The sequence below is a fragment of the Leptodactylus fuscus genome, chromosome 6, assembly GCF_031893055.1.
Source record: "Leptodactylus fuscus isolate aLepFus1 chromosome 6, aLepFus1.hap2, whole genome shotgun sequence".
NCBI classification, from domain to species: Eukaryota; Metazoa; Chordata; class Amphibia; order Anura; family Leptodactylidae; genus Leptodactylus; species Leptodactylus fuscus.
The window spans coordinates 68,160,714-68,177,434 of record NC_134270.1 but is presented as its reverse complement, the minus strand read 5'-3'; the positions used below and the strand labels follow the sequence as shown (position 1 = coordinate 68,177,434).

The 16,721-nt window shown below is 46.1% G+C and overlaps 1 protein-coding gene across 2 annotated transcripts in view; it reads right to left on the bottom strand.

The window, feature by feature from the left end:
• PTPRH (protein tyrosine phosphatase receptor type H) overlaps positions 1 to 16,721 on the bottom strand; it is a 134,160-nt gene that overhangs the window by 11,382 nt on the left and 106,057 nt on the right. Inside the window, exons 12-17 of one of the 2 annotated variants that reach the window (XM_075280107.1) lie at positions 16,230 to 16,550; positions 15,182 to 15,442; positions 15,010 to 15,100; positions 14,260 to 14,307; positions 934 to 1,021; positions 279 to 369 (exon numbers count right to left, since the gene is read on the bottom strand). In XM_075280107.1, coding sequence (XP_075136208.1) covers positions 279 to 369; positions 934 to 1,021; positions 14,260 to 14,307; positions 15,010 to 15,100; positions 15,182 to 15,442; positions 16,230 to 16,550 — 900 coding nt within the window. The remainder of the gene's footprint in view (positions 1 to 278; positions 370 to 933; positions 1,022 to 14,259; positions 14,308 to 15,009; positions 15,101 to 15,181; positions 15,443 to 16,229; positions 16,551 to 16,721) is intronic. The other variant, XM_075280108.1, reaches the window with a different exon arrangement.

The window sequence follows — 16,721 nt, the reverse complement described above, 5'->3', positions numbered from 1 at the left end:
TCTTTTAGACATGCTCTAATGTCTTACACCTTTACTTAAATCTTAACTTACTTAAATCTTGAACCCAGGTAACAAGGCTGCAGGTGTACATGGGACACTTAGTAGGCATAATACATGACCATGGACAAACAGGTTTAATTATTTACTACCTTCAACCAAAACATAAAATATATAGCATTATGATATGGGATTGTTGGAAACCAAATGGGAAAAAGGAAGTAAATGGTTAGGATAGTTTACATGTCATTTTACGCTCATGGTGGTGACTTCATACTTACAAGGTAGGACATTGGTGAAACGGTTCTTGGCTCTGTTTTCTGGCATCTCAGCTGATCTTTTAGCTTGTGTGGTTCCAACTGAGCTGAGTTCCTAGTGATAAAAAAAGATGTCATATCCTTTATTTTATACTCTGACATCTTCTCTATTAATAAAGACTAATATGTAGTGGCAAATACATAAGGTGCCCTTATCTGCTGAGATTGAGATGATCCTCATTCCTAATTCTTTCTACATAACTGAATTGTAAACTCAGTGACAAAATTCTGACTGCCTGAAGGGGACAATAGTGAGAGTTTGGAGAATATTGTTCTAATATGAAATACAATGCATGCCCTCAATCCCCCCTAGTGGCTGTATATACTGTGTCACCATTGCAGCCGATCACTGGTCTCAACAGTCATTCTCCCAGTGCCACTGAGGCCAGTGATTGACTGCATGGTGATGTTAGGTATATGGGCATGTCATTATTGTCGGTCAGTGCAGTCAAAATAAACCATTTGTCACTGTTATGTCCACGAATGGATGGACAAGATCATGTGGCACTGCCATGTAATGACAACAGTAGCCCAGGACTGGTATTGTAAGAATCTTGTGGTGCTTAAAAGGTAACTCCTAATAGACTAATACACAATGCAAGAGAACTATGCACCATACCTGATACTCTTCTGCAAACCCAAAGTCACTATCTGAATGTTTACTTGCATAATGTTGCGAGAACTTGTCTCTTGGAATAGTGTGGAACCTAAACACAAGACAAAATGAGAAGTAGGTGAGGAGTAGGATGCGCAGATATGAAATATGCAGGACTGATAACTGGAAGTGGCCCTGGAAAAATATTTAAAGTGGCCCCTTTTTATAGGGCTCAGCGCAAAGTAGAGAATACAATTAGGCCGGGCCAGTACAAGTAGCTACTCTATATAAAGCAGTCTTGTGTAAACTAATTTAAATTAATACTCCATTCAATGCAGATATTTCTGTTACAGAGGGCTGCCTGCTTTATATGTAAAGGCAGCAGTCCTATGTACCATATTTTCCGGCGTATAAGACGACTTTTTAACCCCCAAAACTTTTCAGAAAAGTTGGGGATCCTCTTATACGACGGGTATACGGTGGGGCAGGGGGTGGAGGAGCGGGATTGCAACTTTCCTGCCGCCGCTGGCTTCCTGCAGCAGCAGGAGTGGATCAATGCTGCGGCCCCGGCCTCCGCCAGGTATGTAAAGCTAATGGCGACCGCTTTGCTGCAGAGCGGTCGCCATTGCAATCAGGTCTCTGCTATACGCGGGGGCCCGATGCTAATGCCCGCAATCAGAATACACTCGGATTCCAGGCATTAAAACTTAATCCCCCTCCCGTCCACAAAGTGTAAAAACACCCCCCGGGGCCGGTCCCCCGGTCCCATATCTTTAAAGTTGCAGGCTGGCTCCTCCGTGGCAAGGTCGCAGGAGCCAACCTGCGCCGGTGACAGCCGGGAGCCTACTGAAGGCTCCCAGGCCTGTCATAGCAATATTACTGGCGCGGCTAGTCTATGACCAGCCGCTATAGTAATGTACAGAATCTCCCATAGACAGCAATACACTTGTGAACCTTCCTTTACATAAAAGATGGTTCAAGACTAGAGATGAGCGAATAGTATTCGAAACTATTCAATATTGCTTAAGTCGGTCCACTAGGAATTTTCCTGGTGGTCTACATTCCCAATCCGCCGTTGAAAAAATGGTTCAGCATTTCTAGCTACTGGTGAACTTCTTGATATACTGTATAGTTTATTACCACAGTACCATGGTAAATAAATACCTTGGAGAACTATAAGAAAATCTTTCATACTCTTGAGCTGCACGACAGGTTTACAGAGAAAAATAAATATACAAGAAAGCAAAAGGAGATACAGAGCAGATCAAATGGATCTTGAGCAGGACTTGGCAGGGTACAGGACAGCAGCTGAGGGTACGTTTCGAGAACGTGATATGAACCAGCAGAACATGGACCAACCCGATAGGAATTCAGGTCAATGGACAGCACTCACCCAAGTAACTTTATAAATTGTTCTTTACTGGTAATAAAACCTGGCACATCGGGTTTTGGACATGAAATGGTTCTTTATCAAGTGCACAATCACTGGCCTGGATGGCTCTATTCATGAATTTGGGACCACTAAACTGAAACCTCTGTAACATACCACTGGCCATTGCTGGGATTTGTCGCAACCAAAGCTTGATCAGGCCTGGGGCCACTGAGATGAGTCAACTGAGGAACTCCATTAGGAATCTGAGGTCAGTGCGCCTCACTTCACAGAACTTGATCTACACATCAGCTGTATGTGCAGTAAAACAAAGAGTACTGATCTTGACTCGGTTTCCCTCAATTGACTCATCTCAGCAGACCCCAAGCCTCTTCAAACTCTAGCTTTGGTTACCTCCACTCTACTAATACGAGTACAGTATGAACCTACATGGTCTTTTCTATTATCATAGGAACTGCATTATCAGCAAACAAAAATTCCAACAAAGGTGGGAAGGACTGTCCTGTAATGTGAAGTCTAGTGGTAAAAACTAGAGATGAGCGAACAGTGTTCTATCGAACTCATGTTCGATCGGATATTAGGCTGTTCGGCATGTTCGAATCGAACACCGCGTGGTAAAGTGCGCCATTACTCGATTCCCCTCCCACCTTCCCTGGCGCCTTTTTTGCTCCAATAACAGCGCAGGGTAGGTGGGACAGGAACTACGACACCGGTGACGTTGAAAAAAGTAGGCAAAACCCATTGGCTGCCGAAAACATGTGACCTCTAATTTAAAAGAACAGCGACGCCCAGCTTCGCGTCATTCTGAGCTTGCAATTCACCGAGGACGGAGGTTTCCGTCCAGCTAGCTAGGGCTTAGATTCTGGGTAGGCAGGGACAGGCTAGGATAGGAAGGAGAAGACAACCAACAGCTCTTGTAAGAGCTAAATTCCAGGGAGAAGCTTGTCAGTGTAACGTGGCACTGACGGGCTCAATCGCCGCAACCCAGCTTTCCCAGGATCCTGAATGGAATACACTGTCAGTGTATTCCCGTATACCCGATATATACCCCGATACCCGTTCCAACGGTGTGCCCCCCCACCTTCACCCCAGAAATACCCTGCAAGTCCCCTAGCAATAGAATTGGGGCTATATACACCCACAATTTTTACTACTGGTATACAGTGCCATTGTCTGACTGGGAATTCAAAGAATATATTGGGAATACAAATACCCTCATTTCTTGCTACTGCCATATAGTGCCAGTTTCTGACTGGTAATTCAAAGAATATATTGGGGTTACGTGCACCCACAATTTTTACTACTGGTATACAGTGCCATTGTCTGACTGGGAATTCAAAGAATATATTGGGAATACAAATACCCTCATTTCTTGCTACTGCCATATAGTGCCAGTGTCTGACTGGTAATTCAAAGAATATATTGGGGTTACGTGCACCCACAATTTTTACTACTGGTATACAGTGCCATTGTCTGACTGGGAATTCAAAGAATATATTGGGAATACAAATACCCTCATTTCTTGCTACTGCCATATAGTGCCAGTTTCTGACTTGGAATTCAAAGAATATATTGGGGTTACGTGCACCCACAATTTTTACTACTGGTATACAGTGCCATTGTCTGACTGGGAATTCAAAGAGTATATTGGGAATACAAATACCCTCATTTCTTGCTACTGCCATATAGTGCCAGTTTCTGACTGGTAATTCAAAGAATATATTGGGGTTACGTGCACCCACAATTTTTACTACTGGTATACAGTGCCATTGTCTGACTGGGAATTCAAAGAATATATTGGGGTTATAAATACCCTCATTTCTTGCTACTGCCATATAGTGCCAGTTTCTGACTGGTAATTCAAAGAATATATTGGGGTTACGTGCACCCACAATTTTTACTACTGGTATACAGTGCCATTGTCTGACTGGGAATTCAAAGAATATATTGGGAATACAAATACCCTCATTTCTTGCTACTGCCATATAGTGCCAGTTTCTGACTGGGAATTCAAAGAATATATTGGGGTTACGTGCACCCACAATTTTTACTACTGGTATACAGTGCCATTGTCTGACTGGGAATTCAAAGAATATATTGGGAATACAAATACCCTCATTTCTTGCTACTGCCATATAGTGCCAGTTTCTGACTGGGAATTCAAAGAATATATTGGGGTTACGTGCACCCACAATTTTTACTACTGGTATACAGTGCCATTGTCTGACTGGGAATTCAAAGAATATATTGGGGATACAAATACCCTCATTTCTTGCTACTGCCATATAGTGCCAGTGTCTGACTGGTAATTCAAAGAATATATTGGGGTTACGTGCACCCACAATTTTTACTACTGGTATACAGTGCCATTGTCTGACTGGGAATTCAAAGAATATATTGGGAATACAAATACCCTCATTTCTTGCTACTGCCATATAGTGCCAGTGTCTGACTGGGAATTCAAAGAATATATTGGGGTTACGTGCACCCACAATTTTTACTACTGGTATACAGTGCCATTGTCTGACTGGGAATTCAAAGAATATATTGGGAATACAAATACCCTCATTTCTTGCTACTGCCATATAGTGCCAGTGTCTGACTGGTAATTCAAAGAATATATTGGGGTTACGTGCACCCACAATTTTTACTACTGGTATACAGTGCCATTGTCTGACTGGGAATTCAAAGAATATATTGGGAATACAAATACCCTCATTTCTTGCTACTGCCATATAGTGCCAGTTTCTGACTTGGAATTCAAAGAATATATTGGGGTTACGTGCACCCACAATTTTTACTACTGGTATACAGTGCCATTGTCTGACTGGGAATTCAAAGAGTATATTGGGAATACAAATACCCTCATTTCTTGCTACTGCCATATAGTGCCAGTTTCTGACTGGTAATTCAAAGAATATATTGGGGTTACGTGCACCCACAATTTTTACTACTGGTATACAGTGCCATTGTCTGACTGGGAATTCAAAGAATATATTGGGGTTATAAATACCCTCATTTCTTGCTACTGCCATATAGTGCCAGTTTCTGACTGGTAATTCAAAGAATATATTGGGGTTACGTGCACCCACAATTTTTACTACTGGTATACAGTGCCATTGTCTGACTGGGAATTCAAAGAATATATTGGGAATACAAATACCCTCATTTCTTGCTACTGCCATATAGTGCCAGTTTCTGACTGGGAATTCAAAGAATATATTGGGGTTACGTGCACCCACAATTTTTACTACTGGTATACAGTGCCATTGTCTGACTGGGAATTCAAAGAATATATTGGGAATACAAATACCCTCATTTCTTGCTACTGCCATATAGTGCCAGTGTCTGACTGGGAATTCAAAGAATATATTGGGGTTACGTGCACCCACAATTTTTACTACTGGTATACAGTGCCATTGTCTGACTGGGAATTCAAAGAATATATTGGGGTTATAAATACCCTCATTTCTTGCTACTGCCATATAGTGCCAGTTTCTGACTGGTAATTCAAAGAATATATTGGGGTTACGTGCACCCACAATTTTTACTACTGGTATACAGTGCCATTGTCTGACTGGGAATTCAAAGAATATATTGGGAATACAAATACCCTCATTTCTTGCTACTGCCATATAGTGCCAGTTTCTGACTGGTAATTCAAAGAATATATTGGGGTTACGTGCACCCACAATTTTTACTACTGGTATACAGTGCCATTGTCTGACTGGGAATTCAAAGAATATATTGGGAATACAAATACCCTCATTTCTTGCTACTGCCATATAGTGCCAGTTTCTGACTGGGAATTCAAAGAATATATTGGGGTTACGTGCACCCACAATTTTTACTACTGGTATACAGTGCCATTGTCTGACTGGGAATTCAAAGAATATATTGGGAATACAAATACCCTCATTTCTTGCTACTGCCATATAGTGCCAGTGTCTGACTGGGAATTCAAAGAATATATTGGGGTTACGTGCACCCACAATTTTTACTACTGGTATACAGTGCCATTGTCTGACTGGGAATTCAAAGAATATATTGGGGTTATAAATACCCTCATTTCTTGCTACTGCCATATAGTGCCAGTTTCTGACTGGTAATTCAAAGAATATATTGGGGTTACGTGCACCCACAATTTTTACTACTGGTATACAGTGCCATTGTCTGACTGGGAATTCAAAGAATATATTGGGAATACAAATACCCTCATTTCTTGCTACTGCCATATAGTGCCAGTGTCTGACTGGTAATTTAAAGAATATATTGGGGTTACGTGCACCCACAATTTTTACTACTGGTATACAGTGCCATTGTCTGACTGGGAATTCAAAGAATATATTGGGAATACAAATACCCTCATTTCTTGCTACTGCCATATAGTGCCAGTTTCTGACTGGGAATTCAAAGAATATATTGGGGTTACGTGCACCCACAATTTTTACTACTGGTATACAGTGCCATTGTCTGACTGGGAATTCAAAGAGTATATTGGGAATACAAATACCCTCATTTCTTGCTACTGCCATATAGTGCCAGTTTCTGACTGGTAATTCAAAGAATATATTGGGGTTACGTGCACCCACAATTTTTACTACTGGTATACAGTGCCATTGTCTGACTGGGAATTCAAAGAATATATTGGGGTTATAAATACCCTCATTTCTTGCTACTGCCATATAGTGCCAGTTTCTGACTGGTAATTCAAAGAATATATTGGGGTTACGTGCACCCACAATTTTTACTACTGGTATACAGTGCCATTGTCTGACTGGGAATTCAAAGAGTATATTGGGAATACAAATACCCTCATTTCTTGCTACTGCCATATAGTGCCAGTGTCTGACTGGGAATTCAAAGAATATATTGGGGTTACGTGCACCCACAATTTTTACTACTGGTATATAGTGCCAATTTCTAACTAGGAATTCAAAATGCGCAAGGCTCCCGGAAAGGGACGTGGACGAGGCCGTGGGCGAGGTCGGGGGAATGGTTCTGGGGAGCAAGGTAGCAGTGAAGCCACAGGGCGTCCCGTGCCTACTCCTGTGGGGCAGCAAGCATTGCGCCACTCCACAGTGCCAGGGTTGCTTGCCACATTAACTAAACTGCAGGGTACAAACCTTAGTAGGCCCGAGAACCAGGAACAGGTCTTGCAATGGCTGTCAGAGAACGCTTACAGCACATTGTCCAGCAGCCAGTCAGACTCTGCCTCCTCTCCTCCTATTACCCAACAGTCTTGTCTTCCTTCCTCCCAAAATTCCGAAGCTTTACAGAACAATAACCCAAACTGTCCCTGCTCCCCAGAGCTGTTCTCCGCTCCTTTCATTGTCCCTCAACCTGCCTCTCCACGTCACGATTCCACGAACCTAACAGAGGAGCATCTGTGTCCAGATGCTCAAACACTAGAGTCTCCTCCATCTCCGTTCGATTTGGTGGTGGATGACCAGCAACCCACCCTCATCGACGATGATGTGACGCAGTTGCCGTCAGGGCATCCAGTTGACTGGCGCATTGTGCGGGAGGAGGAGATGAGACAGGAGTTGGAAGAGGAAGTGGTGGATGATGAGGACACTGACCCGACCTGGACAGGGGGGATGTCAAGCGGGGAAAGTAGTGTGGATGTTGAGGCAGGTGCAGCACCAAAAAGGGTAGCTAGAGGCAGAGGCAGAGGTCAGCAGCTTAGGCGAAGCCAGGCCACACCCGGAATCTCCCAAGATGTTCCAGTTCGTACCCAGCCCCGAAAAACTCCCACCTCGAGGGCACGTTTCTCGAAGGTGTGGAGTTTTTTCAAGGAATGCGCCGAGGACAGATATAGTGTTGTCTGCACAATTTGCCTCTCGAAATTGATTAGGGGCTCTGAGAAGAGCAACCTGTCCACCACTTCAATGCGCCGTCATTTGGAATCCAAGCACTGGAATCAGTGGCAGGCAGCAACGGCAGGACAAAGGCCGCCTGCCGTTCACGCCACTGCCACTGCCTCTGCCTCTGCCTCTGCCACTGCCACTGCTGACTGTGCTGGCGATGCACTCCAGAGGACGAGCCAGGACACCACTTCATCTGCCTCCGCCACTTTGTTGACTTCTACCTCATCCTCCCCTGGTCCTGTCTTATCTCCTTCTCCTGCACCATCAAAGGCACCATCAGGCGTTTCTTTACAACAACCCACCATCTCTCAGACATTGGAGCGGCGGCAGAAATACACTGCTAACCACCCACACGCGCAAGCCTTGAACGCCAACATCGCTAAACTGCTGGCCCAGGAGATGTTGGCGTTCCGGCTTGTTGAAACTCCCGCCTTCCTGGACCTGATGGCAACTGCGGCACCTCGCTATGCCGTCCCTAGCCGTCACTACTTCTCCCGGTGTGCCGTCCCCGCCTTGCACCAGCACGTGTCACTCAACATCAGGCGGGCCCTTAGTTCCGCGCTTTGCACAAAGGTCCACTTGACCACCGACGCGTGGACAAGTGCATGCGGACAGGGACGCTACATTTCACTGACGGCACACTGGGTGAATGTAGTTGAGGCTGGGACTGCTTCCCAAACTGGCCCGGTGTACCTCGTCTCCCCGCCTAACATTCCTGGCAGGGACACGAGAAGAACACCCCCCTCCTCCTCCTCCTCTACCGCCTCCTCCTCCGCCACCGCCTCCTCCTCCGCCACCGCCTCCTCCTCCGCTGTTAGATTGACCCCAGCTACGAGTTGGAAACGTTGCAGCACTGGCGTTGGTAGACGTCAGCAGGCTGTGCTGAAGCTGATCAGCTTGGGGGACAGACAGCACACTGCCTCCGAGGTGAGGGATGCCCTCCTCGATGAGACGGCAATATGGTTTGAGCCGCTGCACCTGGGCCCAGGCATGGTCGTTTGTGATAACGGCCGGAACCTGGTAGCAGCTCTGGAGCTTGCCGGACTCCAACATGTTCCATGCCTGGCCCACGTCTTCAACCTAGTGGTGCAACGTTTCCTAAAGAGCTACCCCAATGTTCCAGAGCTACTGGTGAAAGTGCGGCGCATGTGCGCCCACTTTCGCAAGTCGACAGTAGCCGCTGCTAGCTTAAAATCTCTCCAGCAACGCCTGCATGTGCCACAACACCGGCTTTTGTGCGACGTCCCCACACGCTGGAACTCAACGTTTCAGATGTTGAATAGAGTGGTTGAGCAGCAGAGACCTTTGATGGAATACCAGCTACAAAACCCTAGGGTGCCACAAAGTCAGCTGCCTCAGTTTCACATCCATGAGTGGCCATGGATGAGAGACCTTTGTGACATCCTACGGGTCTTTGAGGAGTCCACAAGGAGGGTGAGCTCTGAGGATGCGATGGTGAGCCTTACAATCCCGCTCTTGTGTGTTCTGAGAGAATCCCTGATTGACATCAGGGATAACTCAGATCACACAGAGGAGTTAGGGATAGCATCCGATCCGTCACAGCTGGAGAGTAGGTCCACACATCTGTCCGCTTCACTGCGTTTAATGGAGGAGGAGGAGGAGGAGGAGGAGGAGGAAGAAGAGTTGTCCGATGATGTGATGGTGATACAGGAGGCTTCCGGGCAACTTCGAATCGTCCCATTGTTGCAGCGCGGATGGGTAGACATGGAGGATGAGGAGGAAATGGAGATTGAACTTTCCGGTGGGGCCAGAGGAGTCATGCCAACTAACACTGTGGCAGACATGGCTGAGTTCATGTTGGGGTGCTTTACAACCGACAAGCGTATTGTCAAAATCATGGAGGACAACCAGTACTGGATCTTTGCTATCCTTGACCCCCGGTATAAAAACAACATCTCGTCTTTTATTCCGGTAGAGGGGAGGGCCAATCGCATCAATGCTTGCCACAGGCAATTGGTGCAGAATATGATGGAGATGTTTCCAGCATGTGACAGTGGCGGCAGGGAGGGCAGTTCCTCCAGTAGGCAACCAAGTTCTCACCGGTCCACACAAACGAGGGGCACACTGTCTAAGGTCTGGGACACCTTGATGGCACCCCCTCGCCAAAGTGCCGCCACGGAGGGTCCTAGTGTCACCAGGCGTGAGAAGTATAGGCGCATGTTGCGGGAATACCTTTCCGACCACAGCCCTGTCCTCTCCGACCCCTCTGCGCCCTACACGTATTGGGTGTCGAAGTTGGACCTGTGGCTTGAACTTGCCCTATATGCCTTGGAGGTGCTGTCCTGTCCTGCCGCCAGCGTCCTATCTGAGAGGGTGTTCAGTGCAGCCGGTGGCATCATCACTGACAAGCGCACCCGTCTGTCAGCTGAGAGTGCCGACCGGCTCACTTTGATAAAAATGAACCACCACTGGATAGAGCCTTCATTTTTGTGCCCACCTGTGTAAAGCACCCCAACATGAAACTCCATGTCTGTACTCAACCTCTCCAATTCCTCCGCATCCTCATACTCATCCACCATAAGCGTTGCACAATTCTGCTAATACTAGGCTCCCTCCAACATGATTTCCCCCAACTCTGCTGGTTAGAGGCTCCCTCCACCCTGATTTCCACCAACTCTGCTGGTTAGAGGCTCCCTCCACCCTGCTTTCCCACAACTCTGCTGGTTAGAGGCTCCTTCCACCATGAATTTGCCCAAACTGGGCTGTTTAGAGGCTCCCTCCACCATGAATTGGTCCAAACTGGGCTGGTTAGAGGCTCCCTCCACCATTAATTGGTCCAAACTGGGCTGGTTAGAGGCTCCCTCCACCATGAATTTGCCCAAACTGGGCTGTTTAGAGGCTCCCTCCACCATGAATTTGCCCAAACTGGGCTGTTTAGAGGCTCCCTCCACCATGAATTGGTCCAAACTGGGTTTTTTAGAGGCTCCCTCCACCATGAATTTGTCCAAACTGGGGTGGTTAGAGGCTCCCTCCACCATTAATTGGTCCAAACTGGGCTGGTTAGAGGCTCCCTCCACCATTAATTGGTCCAAACTGGGCTGGTTAGAGGCTCCCTCCACCATTAATTGGTCCAAACTGGGCTGGTTAGAGGCTCCCTCCACCATGAATTTGCCCAAACTGGGCTGTTTAGAGGCTCCCTCCACCATGAATTTGCCCAAACTGGGCTGGTTAGAGGCTCCCTCCACCATGAATTGGTCCAAACTGGGGTTTTTAGAGGCTCCCTCCACCATGAATTGGTCCAAACTTGGCTGTTTAGAGGCTCCCTCCACCATGAATTGGTCCAAACTGGGGTGGTTAGAGGCTCCCTCCACCATTAATTGGTCCAAACTGGGCTGGTTAGAGGCTCCCTCCACCATTAATTGGTCCAAACTGGGCTGGTTAGAGGCTCCCTCCACCATGAATTTGCCCAAACTGGGCTGTTTAGAGGCTCCCTCCACCATGAATTTGCCCAAACTGGGCTGGTTAGAGGCTCCCTCCACCATGAATTGGTCCAAACTGGGGTTTTTAGAGGCTCCCTCCACCATGAATTGGTCCAAACTGGGGTGGTTAGAGGCTCCCTCCACCATTAATTGGTCCAAACTGGGCTGGTTAGAGGCTCCCTCCACCATTAATTGGTCCAAACTGGGCTGGTTAGAGGCTCCCTCCACCATGAATTTGCCCAAACTGGGCTGTTTAGAGGCTCCCTCCACCATGAATTTGCCCAAACTGGGCTGGTTAGAGGCTCCCTCCACCATGAATTGGTCCAAACTGGGGTTTTTAGAGGCTCCCTCCACCATGAATTGGTCCAAACTTGGCTGTTTAGAGGCTCCCTCCACCATGAATTGGTCCAAACTGGGGTGGTTAGAGGCTCCCTCCACCATTAATTGGTCCAAACTGGGCTGGTTAGAGGCTCCCTCCACCATTAATTGGTCCAAACTGGGCTGGTTAGAGGCTCCCTCCACCATGAATTTGCCCAAACTGGGCTGTTTAGAGGCTCCCTCCACCATGAATTTGCCCAAACTGGGCTGGTTAGAGGCTCCCTCCACCATGAATTGGTCCAAACTGGGGTTTTTAGAGGCTCCCTCCACCATGAATTGGTCCAAACTGGGGTGGTTAGAGGCTCCCTCCACCATTAATTGGTCCAAACTGGGCTGGTTAGAGGCTCCCTCCACCATTAATTGGTCCAAACTGGGCTGGTTAGAGGCTCCCTCCACCATGAATTTGCCCAAACTGGGCTGTTTAGAGGCTCCCTCCACCATGAATTTGCCCAAACTGGGCTGGTTAGAGGCTCCCTCCACCATGAATTGGTCCAAACTGGGGTTTTTAGAGGCTCCCTCCACCATGAATTGGTCCAAACTGGGGTTTTTAGAGGCTCCCTCCACCATGAATTGGTCCAAACTGGGGTGGTTAGAGGCTCCCTCCACCATTAATTGGTCCAAACTGGGCTGGTTAGAGGCTCCCTCCACCATTAATTGGTCCAAACTGGGCTGGTTAGAGGCTCCCTCCACCATGAATTTGCCCAAACTGGGCTGTTTAGAGGCTCCCTCCACCATGAATTTGCCCAAACTGGGCTGGTTAGAGGCTCCCTCCACCATGAATTGGTCCAAACTGGGGTTTTTAGAGGCTCCCTCCACCATGAATTGGTCCAAACTGGGGTGGTTAGAGGCTCCCTCCACCATTAATTGGTCCAAACTGGGGTGGTTAGAGGCTCCCTCCACCATGAATTGGTCCAAACTGGGGTTTTTAGAGGCTCCCTCCACCATGAATTGGTCCAAACTTGGCTGTTTAGAGGCTCCCTCCACCATTAATTGGTCCAAACTGGGCTGGTTAGAGGCTCCCTCCACCATGAATTGGTCCAAACTGGGTTTTTTAGAGGCTCCCTCCACCATGAATTTGCCCAAACTGGGCTGTTTAGAGGCTCCCTCCACCATGAATTGGTCCAAACTGGGTTTTTTAGAGGCTCCCTCCACCATGAATTGGTCCAAACTTGGCTGTTTAGAGGCTCCCTCCACCATTAATTGGTCCAAACTGGGCTGGTTAGAGGCTCCCTCCACCATGAATTGGTCCAAACTGGGTTTTTTAGAGGCTCCCTCCACCATGAATTTGCCCAAACTGGGCTGTTTAGAGGCTCCCTCCACCATGAATTGGTCCAAACTGGGTTTTTTAGAGGCTCCCTCCACCATGAATTGGTCCAAACTGGGCTGGTTAGAGGCTCCCTCCACCATGAATTGGTCCAAACTGGGGTGGTTACAGGCTCCCTCCACCATTAATTGGTCCAAACTGGGCTGGTTAGAGGCTCCCTCCACCATTAATTGGTCCAAACTGGGCTGGTTAGAGGCTCCCTCCACCATGAATTTGCCCAAACTGGGCTGGTTAGAGGCTCCCTCCACCATGAATTGGTCCAAACTGGGTTTTTTAGAGGCTCCCTCCACCATGAATTTGCCCAAACTGGGCTGGTTAGAGGCTCCCTCCACCATGAATTGGTCCAAACTGGGGTTTTTAGAGGCTCCCTCCACCATGAATTTGCCCAAACTCTGCTGGTTAGAGGCTCAATCCACCCTGATTTTCAAAACAAATGTTGGTGCCAACCTCAACTTACTACAAGGGCCAAATTCACTGCTGGTGACAAGCTCTCCTCACTGCAAGTGCCAAATACACATGTTTCAAGGTGTTTTCCTACTGTCAGAGAGGTGGTATTGAGTGTGTAAAGTGTGTAGTTGTTAGGCTGTGATGTTGGGGTAATAGAGGGTCTTTGGTGTGTTAGATGCCCCCAGACATGCTTCCCCTGCTGTCCCAGTGTCATTCCAGAGGTGTTGGCATCATTTCCTGGGGTGTCATAGTGGACTTGGTGACCCTCCAGACACGGATTTGGGTTTCCCCCTTAACGAGTATCTGTTCCCCATAGACTATAATGGGGTTCGAAACCCGTTCGAACACACGAACATTGAGCGGCTGTTCGAATCGAATTTCGAACCTCGAACATTTTAGTGTTCGCTCATCTCTAGTAAAAACCAAATAAAAAAACAAAGTTTCCTCAGCCCTAGCTATGTACCAATAAAAAATAAGCAACACAGATTGTAAACTGGTTACCTCTTTCTTTTCAAAGTAGTAGGTATGTATTGATCGGGATCCTTACCCCTAAAAAAACAAAAACATTAAAATGTCATCTTTATAACATCTTGTTTAACAAAAAGTATGTATAAATTGAAGACTGGGTGTTACTGTCCACCTTGTCAATAACATGAGTCTCTACACAGTCTGAAAGTCTTAATAATAGGCCATCAGTGTTAATAAAGGGTATAACATTGGGAAAACATGGTTGCTTTCTTCCGTAAACAGCGCCCCATTGTTCATGGGCCGTGTCTGGTATTGCAGATATGTCATAATTAGTTGAATAGGACTGGATTGCAATAACACAGGCAACGTATCAGCAAGAGTGGGGTTGCTTATGAAAAAAGCAGCCATGTTTATTAATCTCTAGTTTTTAACACTGAAGTCCTTAATCAGTGAAACCACATTTGATCCAGGTATAATTTTGGGAGGAAGCAAATCAAGTGAATATGGAATTTTCTTTTATTAAGGTTAGCTAAAGCGCCACATGGTGGAAATGCAGCTTTTTTTTGTTGTTGTTGCAGATTTTGCTTTGTTTTTCTGAGCCAAAGTCAGGAGTGGATTGAGCAAGAGGGAGAAGTATAAGAGCTTCCTATATATTCCAAAAAAAAATGCAGTAAAATCTGCAACAAAAAAGCTGCATTTTCGCAATGTGGGGCCTCAGCCTAATACTCTCAACTGTGAAACCTCTTATGGAATAAAATGTCTGTAGATAAAACAATAGCTCACCTTTCTTTTCTCTTCTTCAGAACTAGGTAAACTATAACTGCAATAAGGAGAAAGAATAGCAGGATGCCAAATATTGATCCCACAATGACTCCTGCCAACAGAGAAAGATTTGGTTAATAAGCCATCTATGTAACCCTGACAACAATGGAGTATTTGGCAGCACCAGATTTACCTATATTGTCAGTCTCACAGATTATTGCTTCTGTGACTGCACTTCTGTCTGTAGCCACAGTCATCACACTAATTTTGTAACTGGCCGCAGGTTGAAGGTTGGAGATTATGACGTCGCTTGAGCATTTGTCGGATTGAACTTTAGGGTTTTCGTTCACCAACACCTTAAATGTAGAATAGTTCCCATCTGGACACCCAAAATTAACTTTTATCTGGTAGGCATCCACTTTGGAACATCTGAGGTTATTGGCAGGGTCAGGGTCTAAAAAAAAAGAGAAAAGTTTAGCATTGAGGTCTTCATGGTGTAAGATGACTTTGACTCTTCTTCATATCTCACGTCACCCAGTGTATATCAACATATAATGGGGCAGATTTATCCTGAGGGAAATTTTTTAAAGTTGGTTTTGTTGGAGTCTTTAAAAAAAAAATTAAATCAATTTCATTTGGTAAATCTGGTGTGAATCATCTTTACAGGTTAAGGCTCTGTTCACACAATGGGAAATGAAGAGGAAATTCTTCTTCATTTTCCACCACTGTCATTTTCGCGCGGGCTAGCCGTGGCGGGATGCCAATACAATGCATCATCATTCAGTCATGGTATTCCGCTCCTGATTAGGCCCAGATGAATGTCTCGAGCCGTGGGCACTGCGGGCAGAATATGCGACAAGATCGAGCAGGACACTTCTTTTTTTTTACGCCCCGCTGCGATTTCTGCCTCCCATTGAAAACAATGGGAGGAGGATTTGTGAGGAATCTTCTCCGCCCTAAAATCCGCATCAATTTCCTCCATGTGAACTGACTTTAACGGTTCCAGCTTTCCCACCAGTTTGTCAACTTCAGAGTGAGCAACAGAATCTTTACACAAATAGTTATATAAAAAGTCTATTTTGCATCAGTTCATGTGAAGGAAATCCTAGCTGCCCCACTGATCAGAAAATGCTACAACATGGAATCGCACAAACTAGCTGAGGATACTTGAGAACTTTGAGATAAGTCTGTCATGTCAGCTATATATATATTGTACATTAACCAACAGTGTCACAACGTACCTGTTTCAACCCTGATGGAGACTGCCGTGCTGTATGAGGTAGGAGGGGTGTTAAGTGCCCTAGCCATGCGGTTGCTGGTTCCAGAAATTGAACCTCTTGCAAAGCTTTGCACACTAATGTTGTAAATGTTTCCGGGAGACAAATTCTTTACAACGTACGTTTGTACTTTTGGATCATATAGAAAAGTTTCATTACCATCTGGATTAACAGTGACGCGATATCCTGTTACAATGCTATCAGGATATGTAGGTAGACTCCATAAGAGTGTGACGCTGTTATTGTTTACATTGTTGAAAGTTAAGTTGGACACAGAAACGGACTCTGAAATAAAAAAGAAAACTGATGTAAAACTAAAAAATAAAATAGAGACATACTTGAAGCTGTGTCTGGTATTGCAATTAAGCAGGTTGTGTCCCTAGTGAACGCTATTCCTTATTCACTGGGCAGTGTCTGATAGATAAACACACCTGTATTCAGGTACATGAGTTGAGG